This window comes from Dendropsophus ebraccatus, chromosome 12 (assembly GCF_027789765.1).
Source record: "Dendropsophus ebraccatus isolate aDenEbr1 chromosome 12, aDenEbr1.pat, whole genome shotgun sequence".
In the NCBI taxonomy this organism is placed as follows: Eukaryota; Metazoa; Chordata; class Amphibia; order Anura; family Hylidae; genus Dendropsophus; species Dendropsophus ebraccatus.
Window position 1 is genome coordinate 87,131,866 of NC_091465.1, and position 19,053 is coordinate 87,150,918.

Sequence of the window (19,053 nt, forward strand, 5' to 3'; positions counted from 1 at the left end):
GTGGTAGCAGTCTGGAAAGGGCCCTTATTTTCCATAACCAACTAAATACACAACCAACCAGGAGCAGCCTGGCATTACCAGGATGGAAGGATCCATTTAAATAGGTACATCAAAATCTCTCACCCTTTCTGCTTCTACCCAAGAAACCCATATTAGTCAACAGCCTCCCAGCCATTCAATGTGTAATGGTGGCACCGTGCCGCTGCTGAAATTGATGGGAACTGGGCTTCAGTAACTCAGTGCCTTCATAACACGATGAAAAGCCTGGGGCAGGTGAATCAAACAGAAGCCCTCCAGGCACTATTGGAGGTAGCCAAGCACTGTACTGTTGTATACTACCAGTCTGTGGGACTACTGGAGGTGGCCAAGCACTGTACTGATGTATACCACCAGTCTGTGGGACTACTGGAGGTAGCCAAGCACTGTACTGATGTATACTAACAGTCTGTGGGACTACTAGAGGTAGCCAAGCGCTTTTCTGATGTATACTACCAGTCTGTGGGACTACTGGAGGTGGCCAAGCACTGTACTGATGTATACTACCAGTCTGTGGGACTACTAGAGGTGGCCAAGCACTGTACTGATGTATACTACCAGTCTGTGGGACTACTGGAGGTGGCCAAGGACTGTACTGATGTATACTACCAGTCTGTGGGACTACTGGAGGTGGCCAAGCACTGTACTGATGTATACTACCAGTCTGTGGGACTACTAGAGGTGGCCAAGCACTGTACTGATGTATACTACCAGTCTGTGGGACTACTGGAGGTAGCCAAGGACTGTACTGATGTATACTACCAGTCTGTGGGACTACTGGAGGTGGCCAAGCACTGTACTGATGTATACTACCAGTCTGTGGGACTACTAGAGGTGGCCAAGCACTGTACTGATGTATACTACCAGTCTGTGGGACTACTGGAGGTGGCCAAGGACTGTACTGATGTATACTACCAGTCTGTGGGACTACTGGAGGTGGCCAAGCACTGTACTGATGTATACTACCAGTCTGTGGGACTACTAGAGGTGGCCAAGCACTGTACTGATGTATACTACCAGTCTGTGGGACTACTGGAGGTAGCCAAGGACTGTACTGATGTATACTACCAGTCTGTGGGACTACTGGAGGTGGCCAAGCACTGTACTGATGTATACTACCAGTCTGTGGGACTACTGGAGGTAGCCAAGGACTGTACTGATGTATACTACCAGTCTGTGGGACTACTGGAGGTGGCCAAGCACTGTACTGATGTATACTACCAGTACCAGTACTACAAAGCCTGTAACATCTGCACATCTTCCATAGACTGCACTACAAAGCCTGTAACATCTGCACATCTTCCACAGACTGCACTACAAAGCCTGTAACATCTGCACATCTTCCATAGACTGTACTACAAAGCTTATAACATCTGCACATCTTCCATAGACTGGACTACAAAGCTTATAACATCTGCACATCTTCCATAGACTGGACTACAAAGCCTGTAACATCTGCACATCTTCCACAGACTGTACTACAAAGCCTGTAACATCTGCACATCTTCCACAGACTGCACTACAAAGCTTATAACATCTGCACATCTTTTATAGACTGTACTACAAAGCTTATAACATCTGCACATCTTCCATAGACTGGACTACAAAGCCTGTAACATCTGCACATCTTCCATAGACTGGACTACAAAGCTTGGTGTCATCTGTAAAGATAGAAACATTGCTGTTAGCGCCGTCCTCAATATCAATAATAAACAAGTTAAACAGAAGGGGGCCCAGTACTGACCCTTGGGGTACACCTCTTATTACTGGGGACCATCCAGAGTAGGATTTGGAGTGCTTCCTGGAGGGATATTTGGCTAGTTCAGAGACTCTTAAAGGGGTAGTGCGGCGTTTAATATTTATTTACTAAATAACACACATCACAAAGTTATACAACTGTGTAATGTGTGTTATTTATGTGAATGGGCCCCTTCTCCTCCACCCCAGAAGTGTGGTGCGGTATACTTACGTATTCGCTGTCAACCCTAGCCGCCATCTTGGTTCGACAACATCATTTTCGGGAGGCCGGACGGACTGCTCCAGCCGTCCCCCTATGCTCAGCCAATCGTGGCCGAGCAGCTGATGACGTGGCAGAGGGGGGCTGGCCTGAGGGACGGCTGGAGCAGTCCAGCCAGCCTCCTGAAGATGACGTCATCGACCCAAGATGGCAGCCGGGGTCGACCGCCAATACGTAAGTATACCGCACCACACTTCCGGGGTGGGGGGAACACGGATTGTTATGCAATGTTCTGCAAGGATAGGGGTGCTGTGACTGTTATGCCATGTTCTGCAGGTATAGGGGCGCTAACTGTTATGCAATGTTCTGCAGGGATAGGGTCACTGACTGTTATGCAATGTTCTGCAGGGATAGGGTCGCTGACTGTTATGCACTGTTCTGCAGGGATAAAGGCGCTGTTATGCAATGTTCTGCAGGGATAGGGGTGCTGACTGTTATGCAATGTTCTGCAGGGATAGGGGCGCTGACTGTTATGCAATGTTCTGCAGGGATAGGGGCACTGACTGTGATGCAATGTTCTGCAGGGATAGGGTCGCTGACTGTTATGCACTGTTCTGCAGGGATAAAGGCGCTGTTATGCAATGTTCTGCAGGGATAGGGGTGCTGACTGTTATGCAATGTTCTGCAGGGATAGGGGCGCTGACTGTTATGCAATGTTCTGCAGGGATAGGGGCACTGACTGTGATGCAATGTTCTGCTGGGATAGGGGCGCTGTGACTGTTATGCAATGTTCTGCTGGGATAGGGGCGCTGTGACTGTTATGCTATGTTCTGCAGGGATAGGGGCGCTGTGACTGTTATGCTGCAGTGTCCCAGAACAGTATTTATTTGTCACTTTGTCTCTGCACCTTTATTGTAGCCAGTTCTGTTCTGGAAAGCTATGGTCCACTACAAACTGTGTGTATTGTGTCACCCCTCTCAGTATTCAGGTCTGCTATTCTATTAATTTCTTGTATGCATATTCAGTTATCAGTGCCTAATGGTATTATGTCGCCCCCCCCCCCCCCAGTGTTCAAGTATGGTACTTCTCATGTATATTTCACTGTATATGCCTAATGGTGTGATGATGCAATGGCTGGATGTCACATGACTGCCCCTGCTTCCATGGTAACTCCAATGGCCATCGAGCTTTGGCTGGGGAATACCATGTGACTTCCTCTCTGCCTCAGTCTTGTCTCCCACCTTCAGGGGGATAGGTTGTGTGTTGCTGCTGCTCCTGTGTCACAAGGCCGCAGCCCTGCGGTATCTGCTGCAGCATTACCAGAAGTGTTCCTGGCTGTGTTCTATTCTCAAGATTCTCATCTATTCTCCAGATCTGGGTTCCGTTCTTCAGTCATTCCTCTCATCATCTTCTCTAATCATCAGCAGCAAGTATTCATCTCAGTTCCATTCCACCCAGCATCTTATCCTCAGTATCACTACTACTCCCATCATTCAGCACGCTACTCTCACAGCCTATTGCAGCATCACCCATTACTCTGCCTTATCCAAGTCTGCCTTATTCCCGGTTGCATCTGGAGAGACAGTTGCTACTAGTTACCACCGTTACAATAAATACACAACTACCGATGTTTCTGAACCTTGGCATTGGTGTGTTCATTGGTGCCCTGACTAAGGACAACGAGGAATCGCATGCCCAGTATTCCCGCATGGTCAGGAGCCCGGTTTCCAGCTGTGATCCCTCGTGCCAAAACCGTGACAACCCTCTAGCTAGCAGCTGCCCGGTTCCTGCCCGCAACAACATCCTCTCAGCGGAGTGGCCCCTAGGGGCCCGGGCATTGCAATGCAATGTTCTGCAGGGATAGGGGCGCTGACTTATGCAATGTTCTGCAGGGATAGGGGCGCTTATTTATGCAATGTTCTGCAGGGATAGGGGCGCTGACTGTTATGGTGCGTTTACACAGACAGATTTATCTGACAGATTTTTGAAGCCAAAGCTAGGAATGAATTTGAAAAAGGAGAAATCTCAGTCTTTCCTTTATGACCTGTTCCCTGTTTATAGTCTGTTCCTGCTTTTGGCTTCAAAGATCTGTCAGATAAATCTGTCTGTGTAAACGCATCATTATGCAATGTTCTGCAGGGATAGGGGCGCTGACTGTTATGCAATGTTCTGCAGGGATAGGGGCGCTGACTGTTATGCAATGTTCTGCAGGGATAGGGGCGCTGACTGTTATGCAATGTTCTGCAGGGATAGGGAGCCGGCTGAGGAGCCAATTACAAGCGACTGGCTTTGTTATTACGGTAAATTCGCTCCCCGCTAGTTATAAGCTACAGCAGTCTCGGCCCTTCCCTTTCAGTAGATGAGCGGCTGGTCCCCAGGACTGGAGAGGAGCAGGTCCTGAGTCCCACTGTGCGCTCACCTCCCGGGGGTCGTAGCCCACTGCACCGAGACCCCAAAGGGGCAGCTACTCCTCTAGCTGCCCGGCTCCTCTGTGCTGACAGGAAAGCCCGGGAACACAGAGGATTGACCACAGCTCCGCCCACACAAGAGGCTGGTCACGTGATGTTATGGAGGGTAAGCTCTGGCGATGTCACGTGCTTACAGTACCTACAGTGCCCGCAAGGGGCAATCTCCAGCGTCTGGTATGAGGTCTCTATGAAGGGCGCTCTGTGCTCTCCACTCACCATAGAGTGAGAGGCGGAAGTCCGGGGTGTAGTAAGATGGCCGACAGTGATTACGAGTCGGTGCTCTGTGTGAAGCCGGAAGTTCACGTTTACCGGATCCCACCCCGATCTTCCAACCGGGGATACAGGTAAGAGAGGCGGCAGTGATGGCGGGGGAGGCCGGGGGTTCCGGGACTCGGGTAACTGCTTTCTCCTCTCTACAGGGCGGCGGAATGGCAGCTGGACCAACCTGCCTGGAGCGGCCGCCTCCGTATCACGGCCCGGGGGAACATGGCGTATATCAAGCTGGAGGACAGGACCTCAGGTAAGGAGCCGGACGCGGAAGCCGCAGGAAAAACGCACCTGAAGGGGTCTAATAATAATATCCCCCCCCCCCCCCCCCGGAATGATACATTATATGAGCCCTGATACTGGTAGAGATGGTAGATATCCCAATCTCCGGGTCACCGGTGCCTCCTCCCTCCCCCGGTGAATGGCCGTGCACTCCTCCCTATCCCCGGCGACCGGCCGTGCACTCCTCCCTATCCCCGGCGACCGGCCGTGCACTCCTCCCTATCCCCGGCGACCGGCCGTGCACTCCTCCCTATCCCCGGCGACCGGCCGTGCACTCCTCCCTATCCCCGGCGACCGGCCGCGCACTCCTCCCTATCCCCGGCGACCGGCCGTGCACTCCTCCCTATCCCCGGTGAATGGCCGTGCACTCCTCCCTATCCCCGGCGACCGGCCGTGCACTCCTCCCTATCCCCGGCGACCGGCCGTGCACTCCTCCCTATCCCCGGTGAATGGCCGTGCACTCCTCCCTATCCCCGGCGACCGGCCGTGCACTCCTCCCTATCCCCGGTGAATGGCCGTGCACTCCTCCCTATCCCCGGCGACCGGCTGCGCACTCCTCCCTATCCCCGGCGACCGGCCGCGCACTCCTCCCTATCCCCGGCGACCGGCCGCGCACTCCTCCCTATCCCCGGCGACCGGCCGCGCACTCCTCCCTATCCCCGGCGACCGGCCGCGCACTCCTCCCTATCCCCGGCGACCGGCCGCGCACTCCTCCCTATCCCCGGCGACCGGCCGCGCACTCCTCCCTATCCCCGGCGACCGGCCGCGCACTCCTCCCTATCCCCGGCGACCGGCCGTGCACTCCTCCCTATCCCCGGCGACCGGCCGTGCCCTCCTCCCTCCCCCGGTGAATGGCCGTGCCCTCCTCCCTATCCCTGGCGACCGGCCGTGCCCTCCTCCCTATCCCCGGCGACCGGCCGTGCCCTCCTCCCTATCCCCGGCGACCGGCCGTGCCCTCCTCCCTATCCCCGGCGACCGGCCGTGCCCACCTCCCTATCCCCGGCGACCGGCCGTGCCCTCCTCCCTATCCCCGGCGACCGGCCGTGCCCTCCTCCCTATCCCCGGCGACCGGCCGTGCCCTCCTCCCTATCCCCGGCGACCGGCCGTGCACTCCTCCTCCTGCCACCCCCTGTCTCTCACCCCCGCCCTCAATCTTACAGGGGAGCTCTTCGCTCAGGCCCCGGTGGAACAGTTTCCGGGAATCGCTGTGGAGAGCGTTGTTGATTCCAGTCGTTACTTTGTGATCTGCATTGAGGATGGGAATGGTAAGTGTCCGCTGGGGGTGGTTGTTCTGTTACGTGATTCTCTTCCTCCAGAGTGACTTCTCTCTCCCTCATCAGGGCGGCGGGCGTTCATTGGTGTGGGCTTCGCTGACCGTGGGGATGCGTTTGACTTTAATGTGGCTCTACAGGATCACTTCAAGTAAGTGTAGAGAGGAGTGACAGTCCAGCAATGGTATACAGCACCCCTGCAGGGTAATGGGACAGTCCAGCAATGGTATACAGCACCACTGCAGGTTACTGTAATAACATGACCTTCCTCCTGATCTCTGTCTGTGTGTCTGTCTGTCTCTCCTGACCTCTTGCTCTCTCGCTCCTCCTCCTGACCTTTTCTGTCTCTTACATCTCCAGGTGGGTGAAGCAGCAGTCAGAGTTTGCAAAACAAGCTCAGAACCCGGATTCAGGACCGAAGCTGGACTTGGGCTTCAAGGAGGGACAGACGATCAAGATCAACATAGCCGTATGTTTTAAAGAGCCCTGACCTAGCATCTGTGTAATAACCTTAGAAAAGTGGAGTAACTTATCACCCATTCTCATAGACGATGAGTAGTGCGGTACATGCCTGCTCAGGGCCCCCATTATAGGTATTGGTGGGGTTCCCAGCTGTGAGGCCCCCATTATAGCTATTGGTGGGGTTCCCAGCTGTGAGGCCCCCATTATAGCTATTGGTGGGGTTCCCAGCTGTGAGGCCCCCATTATAGGTATTGGTGGGGTTCCCAGCTGTGAGGCCCCCATTATAGGTATTGGTGGGGTTCCCAGCTGTGAGGCCCCCATTATAGCTATTGGTGGGGTTCCCAGCTGTGAGGCCCCCATTATAGCTATTGGTGGGGTTCCCAGCTGTGAGGCCCCCATTATAGGTATTGGTGGGGTCCCCAGCTGTGAGGCCCCCATTATAGGCATTGGTGGGGTTCCCAGCTGTGAGGCCCCCATTATAGGTATTGGTGGGGTTCCCAGCTGTGAGGCCCCCATTATAGGTATTGGTGGGGTCCCCAGCTGTGAGGTCCCCATTATAGCTATTGGTGGGGTTCCCAGCTGTGAGGCCCCCATTATAGGTATTGGTGGGGTTCCCAGCTGTGAGGCCCCCATTATAGGTATTGGTGGGGTTCCCAGCTGTGAGGCCCCCATTATAGGCATTGGTGAGGTCCCCAGCTGTGAGGTCCCCATTATAGGCATTAGTGAGGTCCCCAGCTGTGAGGCCCCCATTATAGGTATTGGTGGGGTCCCCAGCTGTGTGGCCCCCATTATAGGTATTGGTGGGGTCCCCAGCTGTGTGGCCCCCATTATAGGTATTGGTGGGGTCCCCAGCTGTGTGGCCCCCATTATAGGTATTGGTGAGGTCCCCAGCTGTGAGGTCCCCATTATAGGCATTGGTGAGGTCCCCAGCTGTGAGGCCCCCATTATAGGTATTGGTGGGGTCCCCAGCTGTGTGGCCCCCATTATAGGTATTGGTGGGTTCCCCAGCTGTGAGGTCCCCATGGGTAATTAATGACTTTTCTGGAATAATCCCAAGGTGTGCAGCAAACCTGTATATCCAAGTGTATGGTGGGAGCAGGAGCTGGGGGCTATATGGTGGTAATAATGGAAACAGATCACTGATCCCAGGGAGACCAGCCAAAGATAACAGTGCTGGCTGCTGCGTAAAGCGCTCAATGCAGTGATATCCTAGGTCCATTGCTCCCTGGGAAACATGAATATGCAAAATAAGAGCCTGTGGAACCTCATTTAAGAGTCTCGAAACAAGGACTAGCCAGATATTCCTTCCTGAGATCAGCGATCTGTTTTCCTTATGGCATTGCTTCATCCTAGCCAGAATCCTGCTCCACACTGATGAGGGGCGACATCCCAAAACAGCTGTCTGTGGATGGATACCTGGCCTTGGTTCTTCCCTTGTCATTACATTGACTTATAGGCCACTTAATATGGTGGTTTCTTTACAGGAGCCCCCCCTTGGCTGGGTCTTTCCCGGAGGGATATCTGGCTAGTCCTGTGTTATGAGACTCCACAGGCTCTCTAGTATTGGGACACAGTTGGTCATCTCCTTCTTGGTGCCTGCTCTGACGCTTGTCTCTTCTTATTTCAGAATATGAAGAAAAAAGATGGTGCTCCTGCAGCTGCAAAACCACGTCCTCTGAGCTCTGGGCCCAGCCTGCTGCCCCCACCCCCTGGAAGCAGACCGACCCCTCACCAGGGCCCCCCGCAGCCGTCCGCCGCCGCCTCAGGTACTCCCATCATTGTGGTGTCTGCCTTCCTGGCTATCATGTATGTGGGATCATGCTGAGTGTTTGCTCACTCTCGCCTCTCCCGGTACAGGCTTACTCTTGGATATTGGGAGTTTTTCTTCCACCGGAGAACCAGCAGCTTCTACAGACGCCTGGGGAGATTTCACAAAGGCCTCTGGGTGAGTTGGGGTCACAGTCTAGGGGGCGCTGTACTTATTCCCTCTCCCTTATATAACGGGCCGCTCTCTAATCTTCTCCTCACAGCTCAGTGTCGGCTCAGCCGAGCTCCGGGTGGGTGCAGTTCTGATGGGTGATCTCTGACCTCTGAGCACAGGGGTCTTTATCTGATGGATGAGAGCAGCAGTAGAGAATCCTGGATTTTCTGGACAAAACATTTGGGGGCCCCGCAGCTCCTGATGATGCGTCTCTGGACCTTGTGATGACGTCTGATAAAGGGGGGAAGTTTTCTGTTCACTCCTTGAGTTGGGGTCCCCCACAAGTGCTGCGTCTTCTCTGCTCGGATATTGGGGTTTCCTGCTGCTGGGATCAGATCACGTGGACTTTACTGGATGAATGTGTCCACAGCGGGGGGCTTGCCCCTCTCTTATAACTGGGAGCTCCCCTGCCTTCCCGTCTTCTGGATCACCTGATGAACCCTGAAGACTGTTTACGAAGAAATGGCGCAGCTCTGGATACATTACAACGCAAAACACTTTATATTCAGATGAGTCCATCCCAGAGGGGCGGCCGGGCGGCCAGTGAGGAGACAGGGGAGTCCTGACTGGAGGGCGACACCAAGAATTGCTCCTCCTGACATTATACTTCAGCCCCCCCAGATCCTACATCATGGCTCCTCCCTGGTAATGGCGGCCATATTGGTAATCTCTTTATTAGGATCCTGACGGATGGACAGATCTACTCAGTTGCACCCTTTCACCTAAGTGCCTCATGCCCCCCCCCCCTGCCTTTCTGACCATACCTGAATGTAGACCCCTCCCCCCACCATACACTCCATTACACTTGTATATACTATCACTCAGAGATTCTGGTGCAATGAAAATATCCAAAGATTTTAGGTGATCTTCTACGCTGCTTTATATAGCGCTGTGTGCATAGCGGGGGGGAGCATTGCCTCGTAGTGATATTCCCAGACAGGAGGATGAAAGTCTCAGGCTTTTCTGTGCTCCTGTCTGGGAAATTACGTTATCACCTCCAGAGCTGCACTCAGAATTCTGCTGTCATATGGTGTCTTATACTCCCAGCGCTGCCCCCTGCTGGGTGGGATGTAATTGCTGCACACATCTCCCACAAGGCCGTGCAGCAGGTGTGGGGTCCTCCCCTCTGCTGTACGTAACATTCCCATCTTGTACATGGACCATTAACCCCGCAGCTTCCTTTGCTTCTCTACAGTCATCAATGTTCTCGGCTTTTCTAATAATCGGGGATTTTCTGGTTTTACTGTTTTTTTTTTTTTTTTTTTTTTTTTTTTTTTGTCTTTAATATTTGTGAAATTTTATCAAGATTTTATGAAGTGGAATAAAGTTTTATTTCAGTAACTAAAAGAAGCGTTGCCATCCTTCATTCCTGTTCGATTAACCCAGTGGATGCCAAACTGCAGCTCCCATCATGCCCCGGGCGTAATAGTGACACTACAATATAAGAGCCGTGGCTGTCAGTGTATGATGGTGACACTACAATATAAGAGCCGTGGCTGTCCGTGTATGATGGTGACGCTACAATATAAGAGCCGTGGCTGTCCGTGTATGATGGTGACGCTGCAATATAAGAGCCGTGGCTGTCCGTGTATGATGGTGACACTACAATATAAGAGCCGTGGCTGTCCGTGTATGATGGTGACACTGCAATATAAGCCGTGGCTGTCCGTGTATGATGGTGAAGCTATAATATAAGAGCAGTGGCTGTCAGTGTATGATGGTGACACAACAATATAAGAGCCTTGGCTGTCGGTGTATGATGGTGAAGCTACAATATAAGAGCCGTGGCTGTCAGTGTATGATGGTGACACTACAATATAAGAGCCGTGGCTGTCGGTGTATGATGGTGACACTACAATATAAGAGCCGTGGCTGTCCGTGTATGATGGTGAAGCTACAATATAAGAGCCGTGGCTGTCCGTGTATGATGGTGACACTACAATATAAGAGCCGTGGCTGTCCGTGTATGATGGTGACACTACAATATAAGAGCCGTGGCTGTCCGTGTATGATGGTGACGCTGCAATATAAGAGCCGTGGCTGTCCATGTATGATGGTGACACTACAATATAAGAGCCGGGGCTGTCTGTGTATGATGGTGACGCTGCAATATAAGAGCCGTGGCTGTCCGTGTATGATGGTGACGCTGCAATATAAGAGCCGTGGCTGTCCGTGTATGATGGTGAAGCTACAATATAAGAGCCGTGGCTGTCCGTGTATGATGGTGACGCTGCAATATAAGAGCCGTGGCTGTCCGTGTATGATGGTGACGCTGCAATATAAGAGCCGTGGCTGTCCGTGTATGATGGTGACGCTACAATATAAGAGCCGTGGCTGTCCGTGTATGATGGTGACACTGCAATATAAGAGCCGTGGCTGTCCGTGTATGATGGTGAAGCTACAATATAAGAGCTGTGGCTGTCCGTGTATGATGGTGACGCTGCAATATAAGAGCCGTGGCTGTCCGTGTATGATGGTGACATTACAATATAAGAGCCGGGGCTGTCTGTGTATGATGGTGACGCTGCAATATAAGAGCCGTGGCTGTCCGTGTATGATGGTGACACTACAATATAAGAGCTGTGGCTGTCCGTGTATGATGGTGACGCTGCAATATAAGAGCTGTGGCTGTCCGTGTATGATGGTGACGCTGCAATATAAGAGCCGTGGCTGTCCGTGTATGATGGTGACGCTACAATATAAGAGCCGGGGCTGTCCGTGTATGATGGTGACACTACAATATAAGAGCCGTGGCTGTCTGTGTATGATGGTGACGCTGCAATATAAGAGCCGTGGCTGTCCGTGTATGATGGTGAAGCTACAATATAAGAGCCGGGGCTGTCTGTGTATGATGGTGACGCTGCAATATAAGAGCCGTGGCTGTCTGTGTATGATGGTGACGCTGCAATATAAGAGCCGTGGCTGTCCGTGTATGATGGTGAAGCTACAATATAAGAGCTGTGGCTGTCAGTGTATGATGGGAGCTGACCTGCTGTAGTCGTTCAGTTCATGAACCAGGCTGCCCAGGATGAATAGATTTTTCTGCATGTAAGGCAGCACTGCAGAGCTATGAATCATGGGACATATACCAGCGACTAGCATAAAGCGTGGAGTACGCTGACCATCTCCCTAGTTACTCTGGAGCGTCTGGTTTTTCACCATTCTTCACATAAATGCAGGCGTCTTCGTTGTTTGGTGCCCATTGAGATTTCTGTTCTCTGTAACCCTTGTACCGCCGCACTCATACCGGGGTCTTACTGAGAGAGTCCAGCGCTCCTCTTACAGTATGTCAGGCTTTATGGTTGAGGATTTTTGGAAAGCTGAATGCAGCTGGCCGGATCGTCGTCCTTCAGATTCCCCACCCCCGTGCACGCCTGACTTATCTGGATTTGAGAGACTCCTTTAGTGGCAGCCTATCTCTAACACCTGCATCATGGCCGTCTCATGCCATGGACGGCTGGCTGACATGATGGATGGCCATCCTAGTGCACATGTCTATGCATCCTGCTGACCTGTTTTATATGATGTGGCAGACATGGGGGTTTTCAGCCATATTGGTTGCTATTCTATTACAGCAATGATTTCCTACTGCTCCCTTCATTTCCTTTGAATCTTTGGCTTTGTAGAGAGAGGCAGCAGGGTCTCATCCAGCCGCTGGTAGTGGTTTCCGTCCAGGGGAATGTATTGGAGTGGTGGTAGTTCACACTGTGCAGTTTTTATGCAGTTTTTTTTATTCAGAGTGCAGTTTTTAGAGCAGGGATTTCACCCATATTCATAGCTCGGGCAGGGTTCAGACTTTTACTGCATTTTGTCTGTTTCTCCAAAAGTAAAGTAATGAAGCGTCTTTACTGTGATGTAATAACGGCGCCGTTTGTCTGTAGTTTTTAAAAAGTCACAGAAAATAGTGCATGTGAACACAGTCACGGGGGAGGTGTCATATACAGTGGTGCCTTGGATTACGAACATAATTCGTTTCTGGATGGCGCTTGTAATCCAAATCCACTCTTATGCCAAAGAAAAATTTCCCATAAGAAATCATAGAAATGCAGACAATTGGTTCCACACCACAAAAATAATGATTTATTATTCTGAATAACATGTAAAACAGATGAAACAAACATTCAGAAACAGCAGAATCTGTGATATTATAAGTTACTGTAGAGTATTGGAGAGGATGGGAAACACAAGGGAGGACAGAGACTGCAGGGAGCATGAAGGAATGAGCAGGACAGATGTGGGCACATACATGCAGCGCTCTCTGTCTGGGGAGAGAGGGGTTACAGCTATGGAGAGATTACCTCTACAGTCCTGTCCCCTGATGCAAGCCCCAGCCTGAAGTGGATCTGCTATGATTTGGAAGGTGAGGGACACTTCCTGGGTCAGAGTACAGGGCTGTAGACTCCGCTATGCAGACCCTGCCCCTCCCCCACTCCCCCTCCCACCCAGTACAGGGAGCTCTTACACCAAAGCAATGCTCTTACACCAAGTCACAATTTTGAAAAACTGTGAGATCTTAAACCAAAACGCTCTAAAACCAAGGTACCACTGTATATCCTGATTCCACAGAGACCGCAGCAGCAGCATACAGAACACTTCCTCTCACACATTCAAGGCAATCTCCAGTGACATTTTTCTTTCAAATTAACTGGTGTCAGAAAGTTATACAGATTTGTAATTTACCCTTATTAAAAAAATCTCATCTTCCAGTAGTTATCAGCTGCTGTATGTCCTGCAGGAAGTGATGTATTCTTTCCAGTCTGACACAGTGCTCTCTGCTGCCACCTCTGTCCATGTCAGGAACTGTCCAAAGCAGGAGAGGTTTTCTATGGGGCTTTGCTGCTGCTCTGGACAGTTCCTGACATAGAGAGAGGTGGCAGCAGAGAGCACTGTGTCAGACTAGAGAGAATACACCACTTCCTGCAGGACGTACAGCAGCTGAAAAGTACTGGGAGATTTAAGATTATTATGTAGAGGTTATTTACAAATCTATATAACTTTCTGACACCAGTTAATTTGAAATATATATAATTTTTGGGGGGCGGAGTACCCCTTAAACCCCTAGACGACCTAGGACGTATGGGTACACCCTGGCCGCCTGTCACCAGACGACCCGAGGCACACCTGTTTGTCCGAAGTTGTTGATGTGCTATGAAGCGTGCTCCAGAGTGGACCGTGCTTCATAGAAGGTGGGGGCCGGCTACAGTCAGTAGCCGGGCCCTCACCGTAATGACAGGCCACAGCAATCAGGAGCTGCTCCTGTCACTTACCAATCGGGACACTGCGGGGTTTCTGATTGCTGTGTAGGACCACCGGAGGTCTCTTACCTTCCTCCGTGAGGTCCGATAGGCGCTCTGCTTATTCAGTCTGCCAGACTCAATGAGCAGAGCGCCTATAACACTGATCAATGCTATGCCTATGGCATAGCAGTGATCATTGTATGAAATCTATTGATTGCAGGTATAAGTCCCCCAGGGGGACTTAAAATGTGTTAAAAAAAAAAAGTCCATCCCCCAATAAGTTAGTCACCCCCCTATCCCATTATATAAATAAAACATATAAAAAGAGATCATGGCGCAAAAAATGACACCACATACAGCCCCGTAGGACGTTAAAAGCGTCACAATAGGCCCATTTTATTAATAATGCAAAAAAAAAAAAAAAAAGGATTTAATAAAATATATAACATTAGAGAATCTGTGTGACCTGCATGTGGATGTGTTCGGGCTGACCTATAGAATAATGGTATCATGTCGCTTTTACCGTATAGTGCATTACGTAGACACAGGGACCCCCCTAAACGTTACTATATTGCATTCTTTTTTCTAATTTCACCAATTATATCTTCCTAAATAATATATTTGGGGTTCCATCATACATGTTATGGTAAAATAAAGGACGCCATAACAAAGTACAACTATTCCTGTAAAAAAACAACAACCCCCACATGGCCCTGTAGATAGAAAACTAAAAGTGCTAGAGCTCTTAGAAGGGGAGGAGGAAAAAACGAAACACAAAAATTAAAATTGGCGCTGCCCACTGGGTCATTTTGGGCTTGGCGCTCAAAGGGTTAAACACTGTGTTTTTTGTGAGTCAGGCTGTTGATCACATGACCCAGTTACAGTAATATATGCTGCAGCTGTGACTAGATGGCACTGTATGACTAGTGATGCTGAGTGCATGATATGGACAATAAAAAAAAGTTCATTCCGTAACTAAGTGCCCCTCCTTAAAGGACATTTCAAAGTCTTGTATGTAAGCATTTAAAGGGGTGTTTCATTCTTACCTCACCTGGTTCTAGTTGTTAGATATATTTGCAGATACAATTAGTTACCTGGTCTCCTGCTGCTCTTTCCCTCCCATTGTTAACAACTCATTGTCCTGGTTACTTAGTGGTCTGTCTGTTGTGTATATAGAGAGGTAGTGTAAATTACTATAGCTATAGATACACTAGCTAGCAGAGCAGAGTGGTGGTCTGTAACCTAGACAACGTGAGGGAAGGTAAAGGTTTCCACACAATAATGTGAATGGACTCCCTAAAAGTATAACTATATTAGTAGAGATGGGAAGACCCCTTTAAGCGTCTTGTGTTCGGTGTGGCCAGCTGGCACTGGTTTTTTTCATCCTGCCATGCCACCTCTATTGTATTTTTTATTTTTTTTTGTAAGCATCAGACACTTCCTTTAATAAAGTTTGGTCTTATGTTAGATGCTGCACCACCCGCTTCCCGGGGTTCCTCCATTAGTTAGTGAGCCCCTCGGGGTCCCTCCATCTGCTGGTGAGCCCCCTGGGGATCCTCCATTATGCCCCTATTCCACGGGCCGTCTAGTGGAGCAAACGAGCGCTCTCAGCGCTCGTTTGCTCCTCGTTCCCCGCTCGCTGCTGCCGCTATTCAACGCGGCTGCAGCGAGCGGGTGAGTGCGGGAGGGGGCGGCGGGGGGCTGTCCGGGTGATTGCTGATCGTCCGGGCAGCTCATAGGATATAGCAGCGTCTGCTGCTGATGCTCCTATTCAACGGAGCGCCGGCAGCAGATCGTTGCTGTATCAGTCGCTTGTTTTTCAACATGTTGAAAAACAAGCGACTGCAACGATCAGCCAACGATGTCGGCTGATCGTTGCACTCTATTCCACGGGACGATTATGGTCCGTAGCGGCCGATAATTGTTCCGTGGAATAGGGCCTTTAGTTAGTGAGCCCCCCGGGGTCCCTCCATCAGCTGTTGAGCCCCCCGGGGTGTGTCCATTAGCTGGGAAGCCCCCGGGTGTGTTTCCTTCAGCGGGTGAGCCCCCCCCCCGGGTCCCTCCATTAGTTAGTGAGCCCCCCGGGGTCCCTCCATTAGTTAGTGAGCCCCCCGGGGTCCCTCCATTAGTTAGTGAGCCCCCCGGGGTCCCTCCATTAGTTAGTGAGCCCCCTGGGGTCCCTCCATTAGTTAGTGAGCCCCCCCGGGGTCCCTCCATTAGTTAGTGAGCCCCCCGGGGTCCCTCCATTAGTTAGTGAGCCCCCCGGGGTCCCTCCATTAGTTAGTGAGCCCCCCGGGGTCCCTCCATTAGTTAGTGAGCCCCCCGGGGTCCCTCCATCAGCTGTTGAGCCCCCCGGGGTGTGTTTCCTTCAGCGGGTGAGCCCCCCCCCCCCGGGTCCCTCCATCAGCTGTTGAGCCCCCCGGGGTGTGTCCATTAGCTGGGAAGCCCCCGGGTGTGTTTCCTTCAGCGGGTGAGCCCCCCCGGGTCCCTCCATTAGTTAGTGAGCCCCCCGGGGTCCCTCCATCAGCTGTTGAGCCCCCAGGCCCGGGGCTTCCATCCTGCGAGTTGAGCAGTTGTCGCTCAGGTGTAATGGAGACAATGTGGCTGGGACTGGTTCTCTGCAGGAAGCCGAGAGTCCCTTGAATTGATGAGGTTCTCCCCTGACAACCTCCGCCGCCCTGTCAAACACACGCAGGTTGTGTTTACCAGCCACACAGGGCTGTATGATAATAAGCTTAGATGGCCAGATTACTGTTCCCTGGCTGGGCTTCACTACCTGGTAACCAGAACAAAAGCCCTTTAATTCATTGTGTGAGGGGCGGGGAGGAGGGCACCTGCGTCCACAGAAAGTGACCCGACTGACAGAAGCCTCGGAGGAGCCGGATTCCTGCACACAGGTGAGTGGCGGCTTCTGCTTATAGGGGGGCACTTACTTTCCTACATCCCATAGATGCTTTACTACCTCAGCATATTAGTCACTATTATAAAGTATAGGCAGAAAGAAATCAGCGATCGACACCCTGAAAACGGACACATGTCCGTCTATTACCCTGCGGTGTGGATCCAGAGGAAGGAATACAACCCCCAGCAGATAGAAGACAACTCTTCTCATTCCTCTCCCACTTTAATCTAAGGATCCCTGTAATAGTTATTACACTCCAGTAATACGTCCGCACCCCTCCTGATCTTATGGAGTGAGTTCACCATGACATCTTCCTCTGGCAGAGAGCTCCATAGTCTACTTGCTCGTACAGTAAAGAATCTATAAAGAGCGCCATAGTCTACCTGCTCTTACAGTAAAGAATCTAAGGAGAATTATATGGTCTACCTGCTCTTACAGTAAAGAATCTATAGAGAGCTCCATAGTGTCACTGCTCTTACAGTAAAGAATATAGAGTTCCATAGTCTATCTGCTCTTACAGTAAAGAATCTATAGAGAATTCCATGGTCTACCTGCTCCTACAGTAAAGAATCTATACAGAGCTCCATGGTGTCATTGCTCTTGCAGTAAAAAAAAAAAAAATCTAGACTGCTCCATAGTGTCCCTGCTCTTAGAGTAAAGAATCTATAGAGGGCTCCATGGTGTTACTACTCTTATAGTAAATCTACACAGAGCTCCATAGGGTGGTATTACACGGGCCGATGGGGGCCCGATAATACCTGTAAACGAACAGCGATCTGCTAGATCGTCGCTCGTTTACTGGGCCTATTACACGGCTGATAATAGTTTAACAAGGGCTGCAGGGACATTGTTACCGATGTCCTTGTAGCCCTTGTTTAAACTACATACATTACCTATCCAGGCTGCAGGGCTGCTCCTGCGTTCCACTTCTCCACAGGTCCCGCGCGCTCTAGCTTCAGAGTGGCCTGTCAGCTGACAGGCCGCTCAGCCAATCACAGGCCGGGACCGATGCGGCCTGTGATTAGCTGGGCAGCCTGTCAGCTGACAGGCCGCTCTGAAGCTAGAGCGCGCGGGACCTGTGGAGAAGCGGACCGCAGGAGCAGCCCTGGAGCGTGGATAGGTAATGTATATCGTCAGTCGCTGGCCGCGCACCGCTATTACACGTAGCGGTGAGCGGTCGGCGCCCGACGAAAATAGGTCAGAACCTATATCAACGATCAGCCGATGATCGTTGTCATCGGCTGATCGTTTAATTTAATACATGGAGCGATAATCGGCCGAATCGGGCCGATTATCGTTCCGTGTAATAGTACCCATAGTGTCACTGTTCTTACAGTAAAGAATCTACAGGGAGCTCCATAGTCTTGCTGCTCTTACAGTAAAGAATCTACAGAGCTCCATAGTCTTGCTGCTCTTACAGTAAAGAATCTAGAGAGCTCCATAGTCTTGCTGCTCTTACAGTAAAGACTCTACAGAGAGCTCCATAGTCTTGCTGCTCTTACAGTAAAGAATCTACAGAGAGCTCCATAGTCTTGCTGCTCTTACAGTAAAGAATATACAGAGAGCTCCATAGTCTTGCTGCTCTTACAGTAAAGAATCTACCGAGAGCTCCATAGTCATGCTGCTCTTAAAGTAAAGAATCCTCTTCTGTGTTGGAAGTAGAAACCTTCCTCCAGCTAGAGGATACAGTGTAGATAGATCACGGAGGAGATCTCTGATCTGTTATACATAGTTGTCGGGTCGCCCTTGCAGCAATCTGTTTTCTAAGTTAAAACAGTGAATTTAGAAGTTATCTGGGACCTGTAGTCCACCCCTTCCTATTATTTCAGTTGTTGCCTTTGCACTCACTCATCTCTGCTATGCCGGAGACCGCAGTGTGAGGAGGACTGTATAATGGTGTCCATGCACACGGTAATACTCTACCAGGAGATGGGAATGTCAGCTGCCCTGGTAGGTCTTACACCTTACGGTGACTTGGTGTAAAGCTGTGAAACTTTGGGCATGCTGGGGGTTGTAGTTTTGCCACAGGTTAGGACTGCTGGCATGGAGCAGTGTGGTGGTGTCTTGGGTGGGCATGCTGGGAGTTGTAGTTTTTCACAGCTTGGAGGCTGCTAGTATGGAGCAGGGCGGTGGTCTCTCAGACGGTATGCTGGGAGTTGTAGTTTTGCCGCAGGTTGGGGACTGCTGGTA

The 19,053-nt window shown here is 51.0% G+C and overlaps 1 protein-coding gene across 1 annotated transcript; it reads left to right on the forward strand.

Annotated features, from left to right (window-relative positions):
- The first annotated feature begins 4,661 nt into the window (after window positions 1-4,661).
- NECAP2 (NECAP endocytosis associated 2) lies at window positions 4,662-10,046 on the forward strand. The gene is made up of 8 exons (XM_069948227.1): window positions 4,662-4,805; window positions 4,881-4,981; window positions 6,171-6,275; window positions 6,351-6,432; window positions 6,642-6,750; window positions 8,371-8,509; window positions 8,601-8,688; window positions 8,774-10,046. The coding sequence occupies exons 1-8, from the start codon at window positions 4,714-4,716 to the stop codon at window positions 8,814-8,816; spliced, it is 759 nt and encodes a 252-aa protein (XP_069804328.1). The 5' UTR covers window positions 4,662-4,713; the 3' UTR covers window positions 8,817-10,046.
- Window positions 10,047-19,053: the final 9,007 nt, after the last annotated feature.

What these genes read in the sequence shown, in the direction of transcription:
- NECAP2 (XM_069948227.1), top strand. Translation starts at nt 4,714, where the DNA reads ATGGCCGACAGTGATTACGAGTCGGTGCTCTGTGTGAAGCCGGAAGTT. An exon ending in CTGCATTGAGGATGGGAATG is followed by an intron (nt 6,276 to 6,350) that starts GTAAGTGTCCGC and finishes CTCCCTCATCAG; the next exon opens with GGCGGCGGGCGTTCATTGGT. An exon ending in CGATCAAGATCAACATAGCC is followed by an intron (nt 6,751 to 8,370) that starts GTATGTTTTAAA and finishes TTCTTATTTCAG; the next exon opens with AATATGAAGAAAAAAGATGG.